Consider the following 25,000-nt stretch of genomic DNA (forward strand, 5'->3'; position numbering starts at 1 on the left):
CAAACATGTAATTGTGTTTAATTTGGCAGCTATGGATCAACCGGAATATCCAGCAGCACTGTGCCTCTTGTGGGTCTGATTCTGTGTTCCTCCCAGCCCAGCACTGTGCCTCTGAGGGTTGTTTCTGTGTTATCCACAAGCACTGGTTGCCTGTGTGGGTTGTTTTTGTTTTCCTCCAGCAGCACTGTGCCTCTGTGGTTGTTTCTGTGTTCCTCCAGCAGCACTGTGCCTCTGTTGGCTGTTTCTGTGTTCCTCCAGCAGCACTGTGCCTCTGTGGGTTGTTTCTGTGTTCCTCCAGCAGCACTGTGCTTCTGTGGGTGTTTCTGTGTTCCTCAGCAGCACTGTGCCTCTGTGGGTTTTTCTGTGTTCTTCCAGCAGCACTGTGCATCTGTGGGTTGTTTCTGTGATCCTCCAGCAGCACTGTGCCTCTGTGGGTTTTTCTCTGCTCCTCCAGCAGCACTGTGCCTCTGTGGGCTGTTTCTGTGTTCCTCCATGTTATTACACTCTGTACCAGAGAGTCATTTATTCAACTGGTCTATGCCACTACTGGTGATGTAGCTACTGTTTGTGTCATGTAATAAGGGTGGACATCCAATAAACACATTGAGAACTCTATGGACCTTTAGAGCAGGCACAGGAACAGGAACAGGAACAGGCACAGGAACAGGAACAGGAACAGGCACAGGAACAGGAACAGGAGCAGGAGCAGGAACAGGAGCAGGAACAGGAACAGGAACAGGAACAGGAACAGGCACAGGAACAGGAACAGGAACAGGAACAGGCACAGGAACAGGCACAGGGAAAGGAACAGGAACAGGACAGGAACAGGAACAGGAACAGGCACAGGCACAGGAACAGGCACAGGCACAGGAACAGGAACAGGCACAGCACAGGAACAGGAACACAACGGAACAGGCACAGGAACAGGACAGGAACAGGCACAGGAACAGGCACAGGCCAGGAACAGGAACAGGCACAGAACAGGAACAGGCACAGGAACAGGAACAGGCACAGGAACAGGCACAGGCACAGGCACAGGAACAGGCACAGGAACAGGCACTGGAACAGGAACAGGAACAGGAGCAGGAGCAGGAACAGGAGCAGGAACAGGAACAGGCACAGGAACAGGAACAGGCACAGGAACAGGAACAGGCACAGGCACAGGAACAGGAACAGGCACAGGAACAGGAACAGGAGCAGGCACAGGAACAGGAACAGGCACAGGAACAGGAACAGGCACAGGAACAGGAACAGGAACAGGCACAGGCACAGGAACAGGCACAGGAACAGGCACAGGAACAGGAACAGGCACAGGAACAGGCACAGGAACAGGAACAGGAACAGGCACAGGAACAGGCACAGGAACAGGAGCAGGCACAGGAACAGGAACAGGCACAGGAACAGGAACAGGCACAGGAACAGGAACAGGCACAGGAACAGGCACAGGAACAGGAACAGGAACAGACACAGGAACAGGCACAGGCACAGGAACAGGAACAGGCACAGGAACAGGCACAGGAACAGGCACAGGAACAGGCACAGGACAGGAACAGGCACAGGAACAGGCACAGGAACAGACACAGGAACAGGCACAGACACAGGAACAGGCACAGAAACAGACACAGGAACAGGCACAGAAACAGACACAGGAACAGGCACAGAAACAGACACAGGAACAGGCAAAGTAACAGACACAGGAACAGACACAGGAACAGACGCAGACACGGGAACAGACACAGGAACAGGCACAGGCACAGACACAGGAACAGGCACATGCACAGGAACAGGTTCCATTTGGGACCCAGCAGACAGTGGTTTTAATTGAGGTTTGGGAGAATTCGTGGGCACCCCATTATGAGACCTGAATGGACCTTGTCCAATTAACTTTGTTGAAGTCAATGTTCCTCCAACCATGTTGTATAAGAGACAGGCAAAACCACTGAGCTCATTTGACATTTGCACACCTTGCTGACATTTCACACTGCATGTTGTTGAACGAGACTCTGCATGGAACAATCATAGTAGAGATAGATACATCCTCAATGGGATGATCAGTGAATGATCTCTTAAATCATCCATATTTAATTTGCATCACATGTTGATATTGTAGTATTTATACAATTGTACAATCCTTCCTCATTGTGATTGGGTTTAACAACAGATAATAATAATGTTATAGATAAACAATTAGCTACTTTCTGATAGTGGGCTGTATGTGGCTATGTAGCATCTCCATGATTGCTGGAATGTTGTGTGATTACAATCGAATGCACACTCCAATTCTAGATTTGATCAAATCATTAGTTCAATACTCTAATTGGTGAAATAAACATTTGTGCCAAACATAAGTTAATACAAAATGAGTCATGCGGAATGATTTTTAGCCTATTTAAATTCAATTAAATACTGTAGCTGTTCACAATGAAACGTAATGATTCACACAGGGAGGATTATCTCACATTAAATGCTGCCCTCTAGTGTTACAGAGCAGTCAATGCATGCCCTCTCGTGGTTGGTGGTTAGCGGTTGACGTGCCTATGAAACAGGCCAATCGAGAAGCAGAGCACCGTAACGTGATCTATTGTATATTTACCCATTTCCTGTTTTCCTTAGCGAGCATATCTGTCATAAAACGCTGACTATTCAGGTAATTTCCTTGGATGAAATGTTACATTTGTCTAGGTTTTTATCATAATCTACAAAACACCTTTTGAAATGGGCTGTTCGTAAACTCAATGATGATTAGCTAGCTGATGCTGCTTTGCCAGTTAGCTAACCCAGCGTAAAATAAATTAACGTTAGGTACTAGCTGCTGTGTTGTATCGCTAGTTAGCAAAAAACGACCGAGTTGTTGTAAAACACAGCGTTCACTGATATACAGCCATGTTTTTTTCCAACTCTTCACAGTGAAGGCAGTGGCCCCTTTATTGATACAAGCCCATGTAATGACTCGTGTGTTCCCCGTTGGCCTGGAAATGTACTCGCTAGGTAACGTTAGGTGTCTCATAAGAGATGAATATTCGCCACAGAAACGTTTAGCTGTCCATTCCAATGTTTACATTGCTAAAAGTCGACAGTTCTGGAGCAACGTTTTGCTCTCGATGACGTCTTTCAACCACTTCTCCCTGAACCTCGTTTCCCCTGGCCTGTGTGTCAGCCTGTTCGACTCACTAGAAAGTACACCTCCACGGGCAAAGTCTGAGGTTTGATCTTGGAAATCACAATGACAAAGTAGACACTGGCAGTAGCCTTGGGGATCGGGTACGTCGGGTGGGGATGCTCCATTGTGCCCGGTAGTGGTACTGTTTGTGAAACTCATGATCCGTCTCCTCGAGGAATACTAGGCTAAAAAGCCAGCTGGTGTGCACCTCCCATGTGTGGATGTACTCCTCGATTCGCACTTTTCCCAGTTCAATTGTAAAGTCCTTGCAAGTTATCCATTCTATGTTTCTAAACTCGTATTCGGTGAGTCTTCCACTGCTTGCTGGTGGCCGAGGGCACCGCGTGCGTTCTCCACTACATTTTTTCACGATTTCAGATGCTCTCAGCTTAGTTGATGAAGGCCTCTCGTCCATCGTGTTTCTCTTCGTATATCAAAACTTACTTTGATAAAGTTATTTGGAAACCGTAGATATCATTCGTTTTCTACACTGGAAAACGAATGTTGTTGTTTTGAAGGGTTTCCATGGCTACCATAGAACAGAAGGAACATCCGGGGATTTGATAGCACTGGTTGGCCATTCAAACCCTATCTATTTTTTTGTGTGGGACAAATACCTTTCTTCATTCTAATGAGGGGCTCCATTGTGGTTTTACTTAAGGCTAAATTGTATGTTTATTTAGCTAGACTTTGCACAAAGTCCTCTGACATCCATTAGCTTTCTTTCTCAGATATTCTAGGAGGCAGCTTCATTCCTAGATGACCTATGCTGGACCAGAGCCAAGAGGACTGACCCAGTCTCCAGAGGTTGCCCTGACTGACCCAGTCTCCAGAGGTTGTCCTAACTGACCCAGTCTCCAGAGGTTGTCCTGACTGACCCAGTCTCCAGAGGTTGTCCTGACTGACCCAGTCTCCAGAGGTTGTCCTGACTGACCCAGTCTCCAGAGGTTGTCCTAACTGACCCAGTCTCCAGAGGTTGTCCTGACTGACCCAGTCTCCAGAGGTTGTCCTAACTGACCCAGTCTCCAGAGGTTGTCCTGACTGACCCAGTCTCCAGAGGTTGTCCTGACTGACCCAGTCTCCAGAGGTTGTCCTGACTGACCCAGTCTCCAGAGGTTGTCCTGACTGACCCAGTCTCCAGAGGTTGTCCTGACTGACCCAGTCCCTCCAGAGGTTGTCCTGACTGACCCAGTCTCCAGAGGTTGTCCTAACTGAACACAGACCACACAAGCGAAGGAGATGACCCATCAAGGCCTATTCCCGTATCAGCACTGGCACAAGCAAGGCTGTAGTCCAGTCATACCATTTTAACTCTCTCCTGTCTCTGGTGTGAGCTGACGCATGTCGCGGATCAGGAGCACGCTCAACACTGTTACTAAGCAGTAAGTGGCAGCGACCTCCTCTCCAAGATCTCCCGCCTTAAGCCCAGTGCCGCAGCCGCCCATGCAGAGAAGGTACTGGCCGAAGCGGAGCCTCTGACTCCATCTCCAACCCCGGCAGCTAGTGACCCTTCAGCTGCTGCAATAGACATGAAGCCACCAGAGCAGGATCAGACAGTAGGACAGGAACAGAACAATGGAGAAGAAGGGAAGGAGAATCAGCCACTTCAGGCTTTAGAGAAACCCTTCATGGCCAACGGCCAAAGCCCAAACAGAGCCTCGCTGCGTCAGTGGCTAACTCCGCCGCATCAGTGGCTATATCCACCGCTAGCTCCTCGTCAGCCATTGCCAAGCAGACGTTACAGCTGTTCCAACCAGAGGCCCTGTCCACCAACATGGACGAGACATACAGCAGCCTCTCTCAACACGTCAACAACTACTTTGGGAGTTGTAGTAGTCTATTAACAGGAGATGACAAGAAGCCTCACCATCTAAATGACAATGCTCAAGCATCCACGTCCTCCAAGCCTGCTCTCAGTCTACGCTATCAGAGTACTAAGAGCGGGGACCACATCCCCGTTTCAGTACCTGTGGCAGCTGAGACCAAGGCTATCCAGGGCAAGGCAGCTACCCCACAACCGACTCCTCCCCTGGAGGAGGTTAGCCCTGCCACAGACAGTACTTCCTCTGACCCAGTCTCCTATACCTCCACCCCTACCCCCACCCTAACACCCTCTAAAAAAGGGGGGTTTGGGCAGTATCTGTCTGACCCTCGTCCCAATGTTCAGGCATTCTTTGGCAGCTACATAGCACCCTTGGTACCTAGTAAGTTCAGAGCTGACCCCAAGAGCGTCACAGCAGCAGTTGAAGAGAAGACCACGGAGGAGCTGTGAGGAAGCCTGGAGAGAAGATGGAGACTGAGGAGCAGAAGAAGAATGCTGAAGAGGGGGCCAATAAACTACTGCTGAGCCAGAGAGAGAAGGTACTGAAACTGATTCATATAAATGATTGATTCTCTGCCATGTGAATTAATTCAAATGAACTTTTAATACCCTGTCCATTTGAAGTGTCTTACCCTGTCCGTTTGAAGTGTCTTACCCTGTCCGTTTGAAGTGTCTTACCCTGTCCATGTGAAGTGTCTTACCCTGTCAGTTTGAAGTGTCTTACCCTGTCCATTTGAAGTGTCTTACCCTGTCCGTTTGAAGTGTCTTACCCTGTCCGTTTGAAGTGTCTTACCCTGTCCGTTTGAAGTGTCTTACCCTGTCTGTTTGAAGTGTCTTACCCTGTCTGTTTTGAAGTGTCTTACCCTGTCAGTTTGAAGTGTCTTACCCTGTCGTTTGAAGTGTCTTACCCTGTCCGTTTGAAGTGTCTTACCCTGTCTGTTTGAAGTGTCTTACCCTGTCTGTTTGAAGTGTCTTACCCTGTCAGTTTGAAGTGTCTTACCCTGTCAGTTTGAAGTGTCTTACCCTGTCAGTTTGAAGTGTCTTACCCTGTACGTTTGAAGTGTCTTACCCTGTACGTTTGAAGTGTCTTACCCTGTACGTTTGAAGTGTCTTACCCTGTACGTTTGAAGTGTCTTACCCTGTACGTTTGAAGTGTCTTACCCTGTCAGTTTGAAGTGTCTTACCCTGTCAGTTTGAAGTGTCTTACCCTGTACGTTTGAAGTGTCTTACCCTGTACGTTTGAAGTGTCTTACCCTGTACGTTTGAAGTGTCTTACCCTGTACGTTTGAAGTGTCTTACCCTGTACGTTTGAAGTGTCTTACCCTGTACGTTTGAAGTGTCTTACCCTGTACGTTTGAAGTGTCTTACCCTGTCAGTTTGAAGTGTCTTACCCTGTCAGTTTGAAGTGTCTTACCCTGTCAGTTTGAAGTGTCTTACCCTGTCAGTTTGAAGTGTCTTACTCTGTCCGTTTGAAGTGTCTTACCCTGTCCGTTTGAAGTTCATGTTCAATGATCTAGGACAGAGGGAAAACATTACACACAATGATTACCTTATATCTCATTTTGATATACATTTTTAAAAAGGATCCTGGATATGTTCTGTGCCCTCCCATCCCAGATCATAGCCCGGGTGAGTATGGACAACAGGACCAGAGCCTTGGTGCAGGGCATCCAGAAAGCCACAGACATGAATATCCACACCAGCCGTGTGGAGGAGCTTAGCCTGCATCTTCTGGAGTACCCTGAGACACGTGGCGTGGCCGTCAAGGTGTGGGGCTGTTTTTGTAGACAATGTAAACTTCAATCCTTGTAGATATACTGTGGGTATATTTACATTCATATTTTAGCCATGTAGCAGAAGCTCTGATAGACCAACTTCCAATCAGTGCATTCAACTAAGATGGGTACATGTAGAAGTGTGTGAATTTGCTGAAGTGAATCCCCCCCAGGAGAGGGTGATCCCGTGCCTGTTGCGTCTGAGGCAGACCAGAGACCCCCGGCTCCAGGCTGCAGTGAGAGAGGCCCTGGCCCTGGTGGGATACACAGACCCTGTGAAGGGCCAGGGTATACGGATCCTGGCCATCGATGGAGGGGGGACCAGGGGACTGGTAGCCCTGCAGACCCTACACAAACTGCAGACACTGACGGGCAAACCCATCTACCAGCTGTTTGACTACATCTGTGGGGTCAGCACAGGTAGGCTGTTTCACTAAGCTCCCTGTATTTTCTACAACATGATATCGGTCCACACTACTAGGGCTGGTTTCCCAGACAGATCAGGCCTAGTCCTGAGAACATAACCCATTGAGCATTCTTTTAGGCCAAGACTAGGTTTCATTTATGTCTGAGAACCCAGTCACTTGTGTTTAATGAAAGGCACTATACAGTCCAGTCTTAAAATCAAAAAGTCAGGGCCTCCCGAGTGGAGCAGCGCTTGAGGCGTCATTACAGACCGGCCTCGACCGGGAGACCCATGAGGCAACGCACAATTGTCCCAGCATCGTCCGGGTTAGGGGAGGGTTTGGGCCTGGCGCATGTACTCTGACACGGTCGCCAGCTGTATGGGGTTTCCTCTGACACGTTGGTTCGGCTGGCTTCCGGGTTAAGCGAGCTGTGTGTCAAGAGGCAGTATGGCTTGGCGGGGGTCGTGTTTCGGAGGACGCATGGCTCTCAACCTTCGCCTCTCCCTCTGTACGGGAGTTGCAGCGATGGGACAAGACTGTAACTACCAATTGGATATCACGATATTGGGGAGGATAATCCTTTTTTTTAAATCTGAAAGTCCTGTTTGGCACGTGGCATCTTAACACGATGAACCCCTGTCCCTCAGGTGCCATCCTGGCCTTCATGTTGGGGGTGTTCCAGATTCCTCTGGATGATTGTGAGGAACTCTACAGGAAGCTGGGTTCTGATGTGTTCAAACAGAACGTCATCGTGGGAACCGTCAAGATGGGCTGGAGCCACGCCTTCTACGACAGCCAGATCTGGGAGAACATCCTCAAGTGAGTACAGTACCCTGCTGCTCCGACTAGTATACTGTCATGTCAGTACCCTGCTGCTCCGTCTAGTATACTGTCATGTCAGTACCCTGCTGCTCCGACTAGTATACTGTCATGTCAGTACCCTGCTGCTCCGTCTAGTATACTGTCATGTCAGTACCCTGCTGCTCCGTCTAGTATACTGTCATGTCAGTACCCTGCTGCTCCGTCTAGTATACTGTCATGTCAGTACCCTGCTGCTCCGTCTAGGATACTGTCATGTCAGTACCCTGCTGCTCCGTCTAGTATACTGTCATATCAGTACCCTGCTGCTCCGTCTAGTATACTGTCATGTCAGTACCCTGCTGCTCCGTCTAGGATACTGTAATGTCAGTACCCTGCTGCTCCGTCTAGTATACTGTCATGTCAGTACCCTGCTGCTCCGTCTAGGATACTGTCATGTCAGTACCCTGCTGCTCCGTCTAGTATACTGTCATGTCAGTACCCTGCTGCTCCGTCTAGTATACTGTCATGTCAGTACCCTGCTGCTCCGTCTAGTATACTGTCATGTCAGTACCCTGCTGCTCCGTCTAGTATACTGTCATGTCAGTACCCTGCTGCTCCGTCTAGTATACTGTCATGTCAGTACCCTGCTGCTCCGTCTAGGATACTGTCATGTCAGTACCCTGCTGCTCCGTCTAGGATACTGTCATGTCAGTACCCTGCTGCTCCGTCTAGGATACTGTCATGTCAGTACCCTGCTGCTCCGTCTAGTATACTGTCATGTCAGTACCCTGCTGCTCCGACTAGTATACTGTCATGTCAGTACCCTGCTGCTCCGTCTAGTATACTGTCATGTCAGTACCCTGCTGCTCCGTCTAGGATACTGTCATGTCAGTGGTAAAATATCTTGACAGTGTAGTCTGACCTATGAAAATCATGTTCTTATTTTGGAGCATGTAAATTGCAGTATAATTTTGTCTGATTTGATAATGGAGTGCTGAATGTTTTGTTTGTAACAGGGAGAGAATGGGAGAAGGCCTCATGGTCGAGACAGCCCGGGATCCAAAATGCCCAAAGGTAAGGTTTGATCTATACATCACTTTAACAACCATACACTTACACAGGGAACAAAGACTTAATCAAGTCCATATCGACGGGTAGGCTGACGAGTCACCAAAATGATATGTACGCATCGGTACGGCTGGATGGCCTGCGTTGTTATGATCCTGGATGGTCACATAGCAACAATGACAAAAAGCTGCCATGTTGGGAATCCTAGGCTGCTCGTTTAGTCTCATTGTGTTTTGTTCTTGACAACATGTCTTGTTTTGAGGGGTCATGTCAATGCTAATGGGGCTAAAATCCGCTAGCTAGCTAATCAACAACTGTAACGATGCATTTAAGAGACAACAAGTGCTCATTGAAAACATAAATACATTTGCACAATAAACATTGGAGACTAAATATACTTTACCTGTTGTTAACAATCTAAGCCAACCCGTCTGTTGTGCACGTTGGTTTTGTTGCTAAACAACCAACCCATCTCTTCTCTCATGAACACGTCTTCATTTAGTTCATGCCTCTGTTCCTCCTCTAGGTGTCAGCAGTGAGCACCATAGTGAACAGGGGTCTGCCTCTGAAGGCCTATGTGTTCAGGAACTACAGCATGCTACCAGGGGTCCGGTCCCACTACATAGGAGACTGTAAACACAAGATGTGGCAGGCCATCAGAGCCTCCTCCGCCGCCCCAGGGTACTTCCAGGAGTATACACTGGGAAAAGACCTGCACCAGGTAACCAATTCATCTATCTCTGTATGTGTAGCTTTAGTACTCTCTCTCTGTTTATCTACCTCAGCCTCTCTTTCTCTGTTTATCTACCTCAGCCTCTCTCTGTTTATCTACCTCAACCTCTCTCTGTTTAGCTACATCAACCTCTCTGTTTATCTACCTCAGCCTCTCTCTGTTTATCTTCCTCAGCCTCTCTCTGTTTATCTACCTCAGCCTCTCTCTGTTTATCTACCTCAGCCTCTCTCTGTTTATCTACCTCAGCCTCTCTCTGTTTATCTACCTCAGCCTCTCTGTGTTTATCTACCTCAGCCTCTCTCTGTTTATCTACCTCAACCTCTCTCTTTCTCTCTGTTTATCTACCTCAACCTCTCTCTTTCTCTCTGTTTATCTACCTCAACCTCTCTCTCTCTCTGTTTATCTACCTCAACTTCTCTCTCTCTGTTTATCTACCTCAACTTCTCTCTCTCTATCTACCTCAACCTCTCTCTGTTTATCTACCTCAACTTCTCTCTCTCTCTCTGTTTATCTACCTCAACCTCTCTCTCTCTGTTTATCTACCTCAACCTCTCTCCCTCTCTGTTTATCTACCTCAACCTCTCTCTCTCTCTCTCTGTTTATCTACCTCAACCTCTCTCTGTTTATCTACCTCAACCTGTCTCTCTCTCTCTGTTTATCTACCTCAACCTGTCTCTCTCTCTGTTTATCTACCTCAACCTGTCTCTCTCTCTGTTTATCTACCCCAACCTGTCTCTTTCTCCCTGTTTATCTACCTCAACCTGTCTCTTTCTCTCTGTTTATCTATCTCAACCTCTCTCTCTCTCTGTTTATCTATCTCAACCTCTCTCTCTCTCTGTTTATCTACCTCAACCTCTCTCTCTCTGTTTATCTACCTCAACCTCTCTCTCTCTGTTTATCTACCTCAACCTCTCTCTCTCTGTTTATCTACCTCAACCTCTCTCTCTCTGTTTATCTACCTCAACCTCTCTCTCTCTGTTTATCTACCTCAACCTCTCTCTCTCTGTTTATCTACCTCAACCTGTCTCTCTCTCTCTGTTTATCTACCTCAACCTCTCTCTCTCTCTGTTTATCTATCTCAACCTCTCTCTCTCTCTGTTTATCTACCTCAACCTCTCTCTCTCTGTTTATCTACCTCAACCTCTCTCTCTCTGTTTATCTACCTCAACCTCTCTCTCTCTGTTTATCTACCTCAACCTCTCTCTCTGTTTATCTACCTCAACCTGTCTCTCTCTCTCTGTTTATCTACCTCAACCTGTCTCTCTCTCTGTTATCTACCTCAACCTGTCTCTTTCTCCCTGTTTATCTCTCTCTCTCTCTCTCTCTCTCTCTGTTTATCTACCTCAACCTCTCTCTCTCTCTCTCTCTCTCTCTCTGTTTATCTACCTCAACCTCTCTCTCTCTCTCTCTCTCTCTGTTTATCTACCTCAACCTCTCTCTCTCTCTCTCTCTGTTTATCTACCTCAACCTCTCTCTCTCTCTGTTTATCTACCTCAAACCTCTCTCTCTGTTTATCTACCTCAACCTCTCTTCTCTCCCTCTCTCTGTTTATCTACCTCAACCTCTCTCTCTCTGTTTATCTACCTCAACCTCTCTCTCTCTGTTTATCTACCTCAACCTCTCTCTCTCTGTTTATCTACCTCAACCTCTCTCTCTCTGTTTATCTACCTCAACCTCTCTCTCTCTGTTTATCTACCTCAACCTCTCTCTCTCTGTTTATCTACCTCAACCTCTCTCTCTCTGTTTATCTACCTCAACCTCTCTCTCTCTGTTTATCTACCTCAACCTCTCTCTCTCTTTATCTACCTCAACCTCTCTCTCTCTGTTTATCTACCTCAACCTCTCTCTCTGTTTATCTACCTCAACTTCTCTCTCTCTCTCTATCTACCTCAACCTCTCTCTCTCTCTGTTTATCTACCTCAACCTGTCTCTCTCTCTGTTTATCTACCTCAACCTCTCTCTCTCTCTCTGTTTTATCTACCTCAACCTCTCTCTCTGTTTATCTACCTCAACCTCTCTCTCTGTTTATCTACCTCAACCTGTCTCTCTCTCTGTTTATCTACCTCAACCTGTCTCTCTCTCTGTTTATCTACCTCAACCTGTCTCTCTCTCTGTTTATCTACCTCAACCTGTCTCTTTCTCCCTGTTTATCTCTCTCTCTCTCTCTCTCTCTCTCTCTCTCTCTCTGTTTATCTACCTCAACCTCTCTCTCTCTCTCTCTCTCTGTTTATCTACCTCAACCTCTCTCTCTCTCTCTCTCTCTGTTTATCTACCTCAACCTCTCTCTCTCTCTCTCTCTCTGTTATCTACCTCAACCTCTCTCTCTCTCTCTCTCTCTGTTTATCTACCTCAACCTCTCTCTCTCTCTCTCTGTTTATCTACCTCAACCTCTCTCTCTCTCTCTCTCTCTCTCTGTTATCTACCTCAACCTCTCTCCTCTCTCTCTCTCTCTCTCTCTGTTTATCTACCTCAACCTCTCTCTCTCTCTCTCTCTCTCTCTCTCTCTCTCTCTCTGTTTATCTACCTCAACCTGTCTCTCTCTCTCTCTGTTTATCTACCTCAACCTGTCTCTCTCTCTCTCTCTGTTATCTACCTCAACTTCTCTCTCTCTGTTTATCTACCTCAACTTCTCTCTCTCTGTTTATCTACCTCAACCTCTCTCTCTCTTTATCTACCTCAACCTCTCTCTCTCTCTCTCTGTTTATCTACCTCAACCTCTCTCTGTTTATCTACCTCAACCTGTCTCTCTCTCTCTGTTTATCTACCTCAACCTGTCTCTCTCTCTATCTACCTCAACCTGTCTCTCTCTCTGTTTATCTACCCCAACCTGTCTCTTTCTCCCTGTTTATCTACCTCAACCTGTCTCTTTCTCTCTGTTTATCTATCTCAAACCTCTCTCTCTCTCTGTTTATCTATCTCAACCTCTCTCTCTCTCTGTTTATCTACCTCAACCTCTCTCTCTCTGTTTATCTACCTCAACCTCTCTCTCTCTGTTTATCTACCTCAACCTCTCTCTCTCTGTTTATCTACCTCAACCTCTCTCTCTCTGTTTATCTACCTCAACCTCTCTCTCTCTGTTTATCTACCTCAACCTCTCTCTCTCTGTTTATCTACCTCAACCTGTCTCTCTCTCTCTGTTTATCTACCTCAACCTCTCTCTCTCTCTGTTTATCTATCTCAACCTCTCTCTCTCTCTGTTTATCTACCTCAACCTCTCTCTCTCTGTTTATCTACCTCAACCTCTCTCTCTCTGTTTATCTACCTCAACCTCTCTCTCTCTGTTTATCTACCTCAACCTCTCTCTCTCTGTTTATCTACCTCAACCTCTCTCTCTGTTTATCTACCTCAACCTGTCTCTCTCTCTCTGTTTATCTACCTCAACCTGTCTCTCTCTCTGTTTATCTACCTCAACCTGTCTCTTTCTCCCTGTTTATCTCTCTCTCTCTCTCTCTCTCTCTGTTTATCTACCTCAACCTCTCTCTCTCTCTCCTCTCTCTCTCTCTGTTTATCTACCTCAACCTCTCTCTCTCTCTCTCTCTCTCTGTTTATCTACCTCAACCTCTCTCTCTCTCTCTCTCTCTCTGTTTATCTACCTCAACCTCTCTCTCTCTCTGTTTATCTACCTCAAACCTCTCTCTCTCTGTTTATCTACCTCAACCTCTCTCTCTCTGTTTATCTACCTCAACCTCTCTCTCTCTGTTTATCTACCTCAACCTCTCTCTCTCTGTTATCTACCTCAACCTCTCTCTCTCTGTTTATCTACCTCAACCTCTCTCTCTCTGTTTATCTACCTCAACCTCTCTCTCTCTGTTTATCTACCTCAACCTCTCTCTCTCTGTTTATCTACCTCAACCTCTCTCTCTCTGTTTATCTACCTCAACCTCTCTCTCTCTTTATCTACCTCAACCTCTCTCTCTCTGTTTATCTACCTCAACCTCTCTCTCTCTGTTTATCTACCTCAACCTCTCTCTCTCTGTTTATCTACCTCAACTTCTCTCTCTCTCTCTATCTACCTCAACCTCTCTCTCTCTCTGTTTATCTACCTCAACCTGTCTCTCTCTCTGTTTATCTACCTCAACCTCTCTCTCTCTCTCTGTTTTATCTACCTCAACCTCTCTCTCTGTTTATCTACCTCAACCTCTCTCTCTGTTTATCTACCTCAACCTGTCTCTCTCTCTGTTTATCTACCTCAACCTGTCTCTCTCTCTGTTTATCTACCTCAACCTGTCTCTCTCTCTGTTTATCTACCTCAACCTGTCTCTTTCTCCCTGTTTATCTCTCTCTCTCTCTCTCTCTCTCTGTTTATCTACCTCAACCTCTCTCTCTCTCTCTCTCTCTGTTTATCTACCTCAACCTCTCTCTCTCTCTCTCTCTGTTTATCTACCTCAACCTCTCTCTCTCTCTCTCTCTCTGTTTATCTACCTCAACCTCTCTCTCTCTCTCTCTCTCTCTCTGTTTATCTACCTCAACCTCTCTCTCTCTCTCTCTCTCTCTCTCTGTTTATCTACCTCAACCTCTCTCTCTCTCTCTCTCTCTCTCTCTCTCTCTGTTTATCTACCTCAACCTGTCTCTCTCTCTCTCTCTGTTTATCTACCTCAACCTGTCTCTCTCTCTCTCTCTGTTTATCTACCTCAACCTGTCTCTTTATCCCTGTTTATCTACCTCAACCTGTCTCTTTCTCTCTGTTTATCTATCTCAACCTCTCTCTCTCTCTCTCTGTTTATCTACCTCAACCTGTCTCTCTCTCTGTTTATCTACCTCAACCTCTCTCTTTCTCTCTGTTTATCTACCTCAACCTGTCTCTCTCTCTGTTTATCTACCTCAACCTGTCTCTTTCTCTGTTTATCTACCTCAGCCTCTCTCTTTCTCTATTACCCCTCTCTCTTTGTCTCTCTGTCTCTATGATCTCTCCCTGACTGTCACTCATTTACCCAACACTTCTCGCAAATCAATACACTTTCAGTACACTTCCTGATAGTCCTCTCCGAGGCCTGAGGCCATTAACTGTAGGGCCGTAGTGTGTGTTTCTGTGTGTTAAATTAGCCCGTTCTCTCAGCTGGAGATGCAGAGAGTAAATGTAGAGCATCTCTCTCTCTGTTCCATTTCAATTCAATTCAAATTTAAGGGGCGTCATTGTCATGGGAAACATATGTTAACATTACCAAAGCAAGTGAAGTAGATAATAAACCAAAGTGAAATAAACAATAAAGAATGAACAGTAAACATTACACTCACAGAAGTTCCAAAATAATAAAGACATTTGTCTATATACAGTGTTGTAACGATGTGAAAATAGTTAAAGTACAAAATGGAAAATAAATAATAATAATAATGATGCTGCTGTGATGTCACACTGTGGTATTTCACCCAGTAGATACGGGAGTTTATCAACATTGGATTTGTTTTGGAATTCTTTGTGGATCTGTGTAATCTGAGGGAAATATGTGTCTCTAATATGGTCATACATTGGACAGGATGTTAGGAAGTGCAGTTCAGTTTCCACCTCATTTTGTGGGCAGTGGGCACATTGTCTGTCTTCTCTTGAGAGCCATGTCTGCCTATGACGGCCTTTCTCAATAGCAAGGCTATGCTCACTGAGTCTGTACATAGTCAAAGCTTTCCTTAAGTGTGGGTCAGTCACAGTGGTCAGGTATTCTGCCACTGTGTTCTCTCTGTTTAGGGACAAATAGCATTCTAGTTTGCTCTGTTTTTTTTGTAACTTGACACATTGGAAAAAATTATCTTTTTGTTTTCTCATGATGTGGTTGGGTCTAATTGTGTTGCTGTCCTGGGGCTCTGTGGGGTCTGTTTGTGTTTGTGAACAGAACTCTCACTCACTCTCACTTCAAACACGCATATCAAAGACTGAGCCCCCCTGTGATGGAGAAGGGTTCCTGTAGGTGCTGCTGTCTGTAGGGGAATGGCAGGATAGTGACTCTTGATGAAAGAGAATATCTGATGTATAGCCAACCCTCTCTCAGGTTGAACCTCAACAGCCTATTTGTTTGTCTATTTTCTAGGTCAACAAAATGGTATTTGACCTGCGTAATTTGGATGCCACTCCGTTGACCTGCTTTAGTTTTGTTTGGTTGTAGACTGTACACCTGCGTCATAGATCAAAAGCTATTTCCTGGATGTTGGTTTGTTTCAGGAAGTAGGAAGTCAGAGCTCAGTGCAAAGCAAGCTCTCTTCTCAGAGCCTTAGAAATCTCCATGGCAACCAGTGAATATTCTATCTACCCGACCATGTGGATTTGGGCCTCCCTCCATCTGGGCAGAGCCCTTAGACAGCCGCTCTTTAACCTTTACCCAGAGTCTGAAAGGAGAGGTCGCTGCCTGCCTGCCCCACAGTCCCTTTGATCAGCCATTCATAAAGGAGCACAGTGCCCTGCCACACACACTCCAATCATTTATTGATATTTAAACACGTACCACACGCACACGCCACAGGATTAGTCGGAGTGAGATCTGTGTGTGTGGAGAGAGATGGATGATTTGGTGACGTGCTTTATATACTGTGTGCCACTGTGTTTTGGCCCTGTTTCCCTTGTCTCAAAAGCTTCACAACAGACCAAAGAGGAGAGTGTAGACTAGAGATGTATTCAAAGTCCACAGCTCTTGACTCGCCTCTTCAGAGAGCTGGGTTGTTTTTGGAGTTTTCTCTACTGATCAATGGACATATTTGGTCGTTTTAATGTGGCAGTAATCATTTGAATCCTTAGTTTGTCACGAGACTTGGCTGTTATCTTGGATGAACCTCCTTTTAATCATTGAACTTCCTGCTTCAACATTTTGATAAGGCGAAGTCCATTTCATGACACAATGCTTTCATTATCCATAATGTCCCTTTAGCTCCCTGTCCCTTCTCTGACAATGCTACATACCCAGTGGACTGACCTAACTAATATGCTATTACATAGTCAATAGACTCTTATCACTAATCCCTTTTATGTTCTGTTTCATGTATTGTGTGTGTGTGTGTGTGTGTGTGTGTGTGTGGATTAACATGCAAGTAGCAGCTTTAACTCTTGGCTGAGAAACCGGTTGACAGCTGAACTCCCTCTGCTCTCAGTCAGTCCGGATGGAGACGCCCGCCAGCCCACCGGCCTACCAGCCCGTCCATAAAAAAAATCTGTGTTTTAAAGGGGAATGGAAACACTAGGCTTTAGAACACCAGCTAACTGCTCTGAGATGTACTCAGACCAGGACCTCTGCATGCATTAACCAGCTAACTGCTCTGAGATGTACTCAGACCAGGACCTCTGCATGCATTAACTAGCTAACTGCTCTGAGATGTACTCAGACCAGGACTTCTGCATGCATTAACTAGCTAACTGCTCTGAGATGTACTCAGACCATGACCTCTGCATGCATTAACTAGCTAACTGCTCTGAGATGTACTCAGACCATGACCTCTGCATGCATTAACTAGCTAACTGCTCTGAGATGTACTCAGACCAGGACCTCTGCATGCATTAACCAGCTACATTTGCTGGTGTCAAACCGTATATGAAAACATGATACATATTTTGAAAGCTGAGAAACAGCCCTTTCAAATGATATGACAAATTGGTACCACAGCCATCAAATGGTAATCAGTCAAGAAAAAAGTAGTTTTTTCCCCCAAACTGCCACACAACTTCCTAATGAAGATGGAGAAAAGTTAAAGCATATTGAGTGTTCCGTGTTCTGTAAGGATGGATCATCTGGAATCAGAATAGTGTTCCGTGTTCTGTAAGGATGGATCATCTGGAATCAGAATAGTGTTCCGTGTTCTGTAAGGATGGATCATCTGGAATCAGAATAGTGTTCCGTGTTCTGTAAGGATGGATCATCTGGAATCAGAATAGTGTTCCGTGTTCTGTAAGGATGGATCATCTGGAATCAGAATAGTGTTCCGTGTTCTGTAAGGATGGATCACCTGGAATCAGAATAGTGTTCCGTGTTCTGTAAGGCTTGATCATCTGGAATCAGAATAGTGTTTCGTGTTCTGTAAGGATGGATCATCTGGAATCAGAATAGTGTTTCGTGTTCTGTAAGGATGGAACATCTGGAATCAGAATAGTGTTCCGTGTTCTGTAAGGATGGAGGTCTTTCAAATCAAATCAAATTTATTTATATAGCCCTTCGTACATCAGCTGATATCTCAAAGTGCTGTACAGAAACCCAGCCTAAAACCCCAAACAGCAAGCAATGCAGGTGTAGAAGCACGGTGGCTAGGCCAATACCTAGGAAGAAACCTAGAGAGGAACCAGGCTATGTGGGGTGGCCAGTCCTCTTCTGGCTGTGCCGGGTGGAGATTATAACAGAACATGGCCAAGATGTTCAAATGTTCATAAATTACCAGCATGGTCGAATAATAATAAGGCAGAACAGTTGAAACTGGAGCAGCAGCACAGTCAGGTGGAAGTTGAAACTGGAGCAGCAGCATGGCCAGGTGGACTGGGGACAGCAAGGAGTCATCATGTCAGGTAGTCCTGGGGCATGGTCCTAGGGCTCAGGTCCTCCGAGAGAGAGAAAGAAAGAGAGAAGGAGAGAATTAGAGAACGCACACTTAGATTCACACAGGACACCGAATAGGACAGGAGAAGTACTCCAGATATAACAAACTGACCCCAGCCCCCCGACACATAAACTACTGCAGCATAAATACTGGAGGCTGAGACAGGAGGGGTCAGGAGACACTGTGGCCCCATCCGAGGACACCCCCGGACAGGGCCAAACAGGAAGGATATAACCCCACCCACTTTGCCAAAGCACAGCCCCCACACCACTAGAGGGATATCTTCAACCACCAACTTACCATCCTGAGACAAGGCTGAGTATAGCCCACAAAGATCTCCACCACGGCACAACCCAAGGGGGGGGCGCCAACCCAGACAGGATGACCACAACAGTGAATCAACCCACTCCGGTGACGCACCCCCTCCAGGGACGGCATGAGAGAGCCCCAGCAAGCCAGTGACTCAGCCCCTGTTAATAGGGTTAGAGGCAGAGAATCCCAGTGGAAAGAGGGGAACCGGCCAGGCAGAGACAGCAAGGGCGGTTCGTTGCTCCAGAGCCTTTCCGTTCACCTTCCCACTCCTGGGCCAGACTACACTCAATCATATGACCCACTGAAGAGATGAGTCTTCAGTAAAGACTTAAAGGTTGAGACCGAGTTTGCGTCTCTGACATGGGTAGGCAGACCGTTCCATAAAAATGGAGCTCTATAGGAGAAAGCCCTGCCTCCAGCTGTTTGCTTAGAAATTCTAGGGACAATTAGGAGGCCTGCGTCTTGTGACCGTAGCGTACGTGTAGGTATGTACGGCAGGACCAAATCAGAGAGATAGGTAGGAGCAAGCCCATGTAATGCTTTGTAGGTTAGCAGTAAAACCTTGAAATCAGCCCTTGCTTTGACAGGAAGCCAGTGTAGAGAGGCTAGCACTGGAGTAATATGATCAAATTTTTTGGTTCTAGTCAGGATTCTAGCAGCCGTATTTAGCACTAACTGAAGTTTATTTAGTGCTTTATCCGGGTAGCCGGAAAATAGAGCATTGCAGTAGTCTAACCTAGAAGTGACAAAAGCATGGATTAATTTTTCTGCATCATTTTTGGACAGAAAGTTTCAGATTTTTGCAATGTTACGTAGATGGAAAAAAGCTGTCCTCGAAATGGTCTTGATATATTCTTCAAAAGAGAGATCAGGGTCCAGAGTAACGCCGAGGTCCTTCACAGTTTTATTTGAGACGACTGTACAACCATTAAGATTAATTGTCAGATTCAACAGAAGATCTCTTTGTTTCTTGGGACCTAGAACAAGCATCTCTGTTTTGTCCGAGTTTAATAGTAGAAAGTTTGCAGCCATCCACTTCCTTATGTCTGAAACACATGCTTCTAGCGAGGGCAATTTTGGGGCTTCACCATGTTTCATTGAAATGTACAGCTGTGTGTCATCCGCATAGCAGTGAAAGTTTACATTATGTTTTCGAATAACATCCCCAAGAGGTAAAATATATAGTGAAAACAATAGTGGTCCTAAAACGGAACCTTGAGGAACACCGAAATTTACAGTTGATTTGTCAGAGGACAAACCATTCACAGAGACAAACTGATATCTTTCCGACAGATAAGATCTAAACCAGGCCAGAACATGTCCGTGTAGACCAATTTGGGTTTCCAATCTCTCCAAAAGAATGTGGTGATCGATGGTATCAAAAGCAGCACTAAGGTCTAGGAGCACGAGGACAGATGCAGAGCCTCGGTCCGATGCCATTAAAATGTCATTTACCACCTTCACAAGTGCCGTCTCAGTGCTATGATGGGGTCTAAAACCAGACTGAAGCATTTCGTATACATTGTTTGTCTTCAGGAAGGCAGTGAGTTGCTGCGCAACAGCCTTCTCTAAAATTTTTGAGAGGAATGGAAGATTCGATATAGGCCGATAGTTTTTTATATTTTCTGGGTCAAGGTTTGGCTTTTTCAGGAGAGGCTTTGAGGATCTTCTAGGTGTTAGCGGGGTGAACAGGCCGTGGCTCGGGTGGCAGAGGTCCTTGATGATCTTCTAGATGGTAGCGGGTGAACAGGCCGTGGCTCGGGTGGCTGAGGTCCTTGATGATCTTCTAGGTGTTAGCGGGTGAACAGGCCGTGGCTCGGGTGGCAGAGGTCCTTGATGATCTTCTAGGTGTTAGTGGGATGAACAGGCCGTGGCTCGGGTGGCAGAGGTCCTTGATGATCTTCTAGATGTTAGCGGGGTGAACAGGCCGTGGCTCGGGTGGCAGAGGTCCTTGATGATCTTCTAGATGTTAGCCGGTGAACAGGCCGTGGCTTGGGTGGCAGAGGTCCTTGATGAACTTCTAGATGTTAGCGGGTGAACAGGCCGTGGCTCGGGTGGCAGAGGTCCTTGATCTTCTAGATGTTAGCGGGTGAACAGGCCGTGGCTCGGGTGGCAGAGGTCCTTGAGGATCTTCTAGATGTTAGCGGGTGAACAGGCCGTGGCTCGGGTGGCTGAGGTCCTTGATGATCTTCTAGGTGTTAGTGGGGTGAACAGGCCGTGGCTCGGGTGGCAGAGGTCCTTGATGATCTTCTAGATGTTAGCGGGGTGAACTGGCCGTGGCTCGGGTGGCAGAGGTCCTTGATGATCTTCTAGATGTTAGCCGGTGAACAGGCCGTGGCTCGGGTGGCAGAGGTCCTTGATGATCTTCTAGATGTTAGCGGGTGAACAGGCCGTGGCTCGGGTGGCAGAGGTCCTTGATCTTCTAGATGTTAGCGGGTGAACAGGCCGTGGCTCGGGTGGCAGAGGTCCTTGAGGATCTTCTAGATGTTAGCGGGTGAACAGGCCGTGGCTCGGGTGGCTGAGGTCCTTGATGATCTTCTAGGTGTTAGCGGGGTGAACAGGCCGTGGCTCGGGTGGCTGAGGTCCTTGAGGATCTTCTAGGTGTTAGCGGGGTGAACAGGCCATGGCTCGGGTGGCAGAGGTCCTTGAGGATCTTCTAGATGTTAGCCGGTGAACAGGCCATGGCTCGGGTGGCTGAGGTCCTTGATGATCTTCTAGGTGTTAGCGGGGTGAACAGGCCGTGGCTCGGGTGGCTGAGGTCCTTGATCTTCTAGATGTTAGCGGGTGAACAGGCCGTGGCTCGGGTGGCAGAGGTCCTTGAGGATCTTCTAGATGTTAGCGGGTGAACAGGCCGTGGCTCGGGTGGCTGAGGTCCTTGATGATCTTCTAGGTGTTAGCGGGGTGAACAGGCCGTGGCTCGGGTGGCTGAGGTCCTTGAGGATCTTCTAGGTGTTAGCGGAGTGAACAGGCCATGGCTCAGGTGGCAGAGGTCCTTGAGGATCTTCTAGATGTTAGCGGGTGAACAGGCCATGGCTCGGGTGGCTGAGGTCCTTGATGATCTTCTAGGTGTTAGCGGGGTGAACAGGCCGTGGCTCGGGTGGCTGAGGTCCTTGATGATCTTCTAGGTGTTAGCGGGGTGAACAGGCCGTGGCTCCCGTGGCTGAGGTCCTTGATGATCTTCTAGATGTTAGCGGGGTGAACAGGCCGTGGCTCGGGTGGCTGAGGTCCTTGAGGATCTTCTAGATGTTAGCGGGTGAACAGGCCGTGGCTCCCGTGGCTGAGGTCCTTGATGATCTTCTAGATGTTAGCGGGGTGAACAGGCCGTGGCTCGGGTGGCTGAGGTCCTTGGTGATCTTCTTGTCCTTCATGTGACACCGGGTGCTGTAGATGTCCTGGAGGGCAGACAGTGAGCCCCCGGTTAATGCGTTGGACTTACCATAACACCTGCTATGGTTGTATAGTACTGGTTCTATAGTAGAGTCATGGTGAACTAATACACAGTGATCTGGTATATTTAAACATGTAGCTTGTCTGGCTGGGTTGTATAGTACTGGTTCTATAGTAGAGTCATGGTGAACTAATACACAGTGATCTGGTATATTTAAACATGTAGCTAGTCTGGCTCGGCCACGTGCTGCAGTTTAGTTCACTGGTGTTTGTTTTACTGGCATGAATGTTGTTCCATCATAAATACACTGACGGAGAGGATACGTCCCAAATGCCACCCTATTCTCTATATAGTGCAGTACTTTTGACCATAACCCTATAGTAGTGCACTACATAGGGAATAGGGTGCTATTTGTGGGACACCCAGAGTCTAGAGGGGAGATGAGCAGAGCGTGGCTCCCAGTTCGACCTCCCCAGTGTTCAAGAGGAAATGGGACAGAAAATGTGATCTCTTCTGCCTCAGCTGAATGCAACATGTCCTCCCTCCCAGTCCCGGTCATCTGCCCATCCGGACACAGCTAAACAATGAGACTAGAGCCAGTACATCCATTTTGTGCTAGTGTTGTGTTAGGATATCATGAAGAGAAGCTGAGAAGCCTCAGTCAGGGACTCTCAGGCTGGATTTAAATGAGCAGGTGTGTTTGTTTTAGCTAAATGACCTGCTGTTATGGGAATTTAAATGAGCAGGGTTGTTTGTTATAGCTAAATGACCTGCTGTTATGAGGATTTAAATGAGCAGGTTGGTTTGTTATAGCTAAATGACCTGCTGTTATGGGTATTTAAATGAGCAGGGTTGTTTGTTATAGCTAAATGACCTGCTGTTATGGGGATTTAAATGAGCAGGTTGGTTTGTTATAGCTAAATGACCTGCTGTTATGGGGATTTAAATGAGCAGGGTTGTTTGTTATAGCTAAATGACCTGCTGTTATGGGTATTTAAATGAGCAGGTTGGTTTGTTATAGCTAAATGACCTGCTGTTATGAGGATTTAAATGAGCAGGTTGGTTTGTTATAGCTAAATGACCTGCTGTTATGGGTATTTAAATGAGCAGGGTTGTTTGTTATAGCTAAATGACCTGCTGTTATGGGGATTTAAATGAGCAGGTTGGTTTGTTATAGCTAAATGACCTGCTGATATGGGTATTTAAATGAGCAGGTTGGTTTGTTATAGCTAAATGACCTGCTGTTATGAGGATTTAAATGAGCAGGTTGGTTTGTTATAGCTAAATGACCTGCTGTTATGGGTATTTAAATGAGCAGGGTTGTTTGTTATAGCTAAATGACCTGCTGTTATGGGGATTTAAATGAGCAGGTTGGTTTGTTATAGCTAAATGACCTGCTGTTATGAGGATTTAAATGAGCAGGTTGGTTTGTTATAGCTAAATGACCTGCTGTTATGGGTATTTAAATGAGCAGGGTTGTTTGTTATAGCTAAATGACCTGCTGTTATGGGGATTTAAATGAGCAGGTTGGTTTGTTATAGCTAAATGACCTGCTGTTATGGGGATTTAAATGAGCAGGGTTGTTTGTTATAGCTAAATGACCTGCTGTTATGGGTATTTAAATGAGCAGGTTGGTTTGTTATAGCTAAATGACCTGCTGTTATGAGGATTTAAATGAGCAGGTCTGTTTGTTATAGCTAAATGACCTGCTGTTATGGGTATTTAAATGACAGGTTGGCTTGTTATAGCTAAATGACCTGCTGTTATGGGGATTTAAATGAGCAGGTTGGTTTGTTATAGCTAAATGACCTGCTGTTGTAATGGGGATTTCATTCCAAGCTCATGGCCAAATTATCTTGTGAAATTATGACATTGCCTTTTTCTTTGTATAAGTAAACTGAAATTCCAATTTCCTTGTTGAAAAGCAATGAGAAAACATGAGAATTTAATCGTTTTTTTAGTTCTTGACTCCAACACAGATATAGGCCAAGGTTTGTTGGCTTGTTGTGATTGGAAAATGGTATATGGTGATTGGAAGGTTGACCCTCATTAAGGCTATGTGACCATAAGGGTCAGGGAATAGAACCAGCTGGCGTAATGGAATAATGTGGCATGGAGACCTTTGGATCAACACTCACTACCAGGACTATTATATGGGGAGCGGTTGGCTCAGTGATGAAGAACATAGACAAGCATATTTCTAGCATTGTTTATTTGAATAATACTAACAAGTAGAAGTCGACCGATTTATGATTTTTCAACGCCGATACCGATTATTGGAGGACCAAAAAAGCCGATACCGATTAATCGGCCAATGTAATAATTTTTTAATGACAATTACAACAATACTGAATTAACACATATTTTAAATTAATATAATACATCAATAAAATCAATTTAATCTCAAGTAGATAATGAAACATGTTCAATTTGGTTTAAATAATGCAAAAACAAAGTGTTGGAGAAGAATGTAAAAGTGCAATATGTGCTATGTAAGAAAGCTAACATTTATGTTCCTTGCTCAGAACATGAGAACATATGAAAGCTGGTGGTTCCTTTTAACATGAGTCTTCAATATTCCCAGGTAAGAAGTTTTAGGTTGTAGTTATTATAGGAATTATAGGACTATTTCCCTCTATCCCATTTGTATTTCATTAGCCTTTGACTATTGGGTGTTCTTATAGGCACTTTAGTATTGCCAGTGTAACAGTATAGCTTCCGTCCCTCTCCTTGCTCCTCCCTGGGCTCGAACCAGCAACACAACGACAACAGCCACCACATCGAAGTTGCGTTACCCAAGCAGAGCAAGGGAAACAACCACAGGCTCAGAGCAAGGGAAACAACCACAGGCTCAGAGCAAGGGGAACAACCACAGGCTCAGAGCAAGGGAAACAACCACAGGCTCAGAGCAAGTGAAACAACCACAGGCTCAGAGCAAGGGAAACAACCACAGGCCCAGAGCAAGTGAAACAACCACAGGCTCAGAGCAAGGGAAACAACCACAGGCTCAGAGCAAGGGAAACAACCACAGG

At 46.2% G+C, this 25,000-nt stretch overlaps 2 protein-coding genes across 2 annotated transcripts in view; one reads left to right on the forward strand and one right to left on the reverse strand.

Annotated features, from left to right (window-relative positions):
* Positions 1-3,059: 3,059 nt before the first annotated feature.
* On the reverse strand, positions 3,060-3,575 carry LOC116362226 (A-kinase anchor protein 14-like; the record flags this gene model as incomplete). Its single annotated transcript, XM_031816553.1, has 2 exons — positions 3,266-3,575; positions 3,060-3,198 (listed from the first exon to the last, which is right to left on the reverse strand). Coding segments are annotated over exons 1-2 (449 nt in total), but the record flags the coding sequence as incomplete, so codon positions are not given.
* Positions 3,576-5,235: 1,660 nt separating this feature from the next.
* LOC109877490 (calcium-independent phospholipase A2-gamma) overlaps positions 5,236-25,000 on the forward strand; it is a 32,091-nt gene continuing 12,326 nt past the window's right edge. Inside the window, exons 1-6 of the mRNA XM_031816555.1 lie at positions 5,236-5,521; positions 6,600-6,749; positions 6,931-7,177; positions 7,812-7,983; positions 8,982-9,039; positions 9,560-9,754. Of these exons, the coding sequence (XP_031672415.1) occupies positions 5,450-5,521; positions 6,600-6,749; positions 6,931-7,177; positions 7,812-7,983; positions 8,982-9,039; positions 9,560-9,754 (894 nt within the window). The 5' untranslated portion in view covers positions 5,236-5,449. The remainder of the gene's footprint in view (positions 5,522-6,599; positions 6,750-6,930; positions 7,178-7,811; positions 7,984-8,981; positions 9,040-9,559; positions 9,755-25,000) is intronic.

This window comes from Oncorhynchus kisutch, unplaced genomic scaffold (assembly GCF_002021735.2).
Source record: "Oncorhynchus kisutch isolate 150728-3 unplaced genomic scaffold, Okis_V2 scaffold820, whole genome shotgun sequence".
Classification (NCBI taxonomy): Eukaryota; Metazoa; Chordata; class Actinopteri; order Salmoniformes; family Salmonidae; genus Oncorhynchus; species Oncorhynchus kisutch.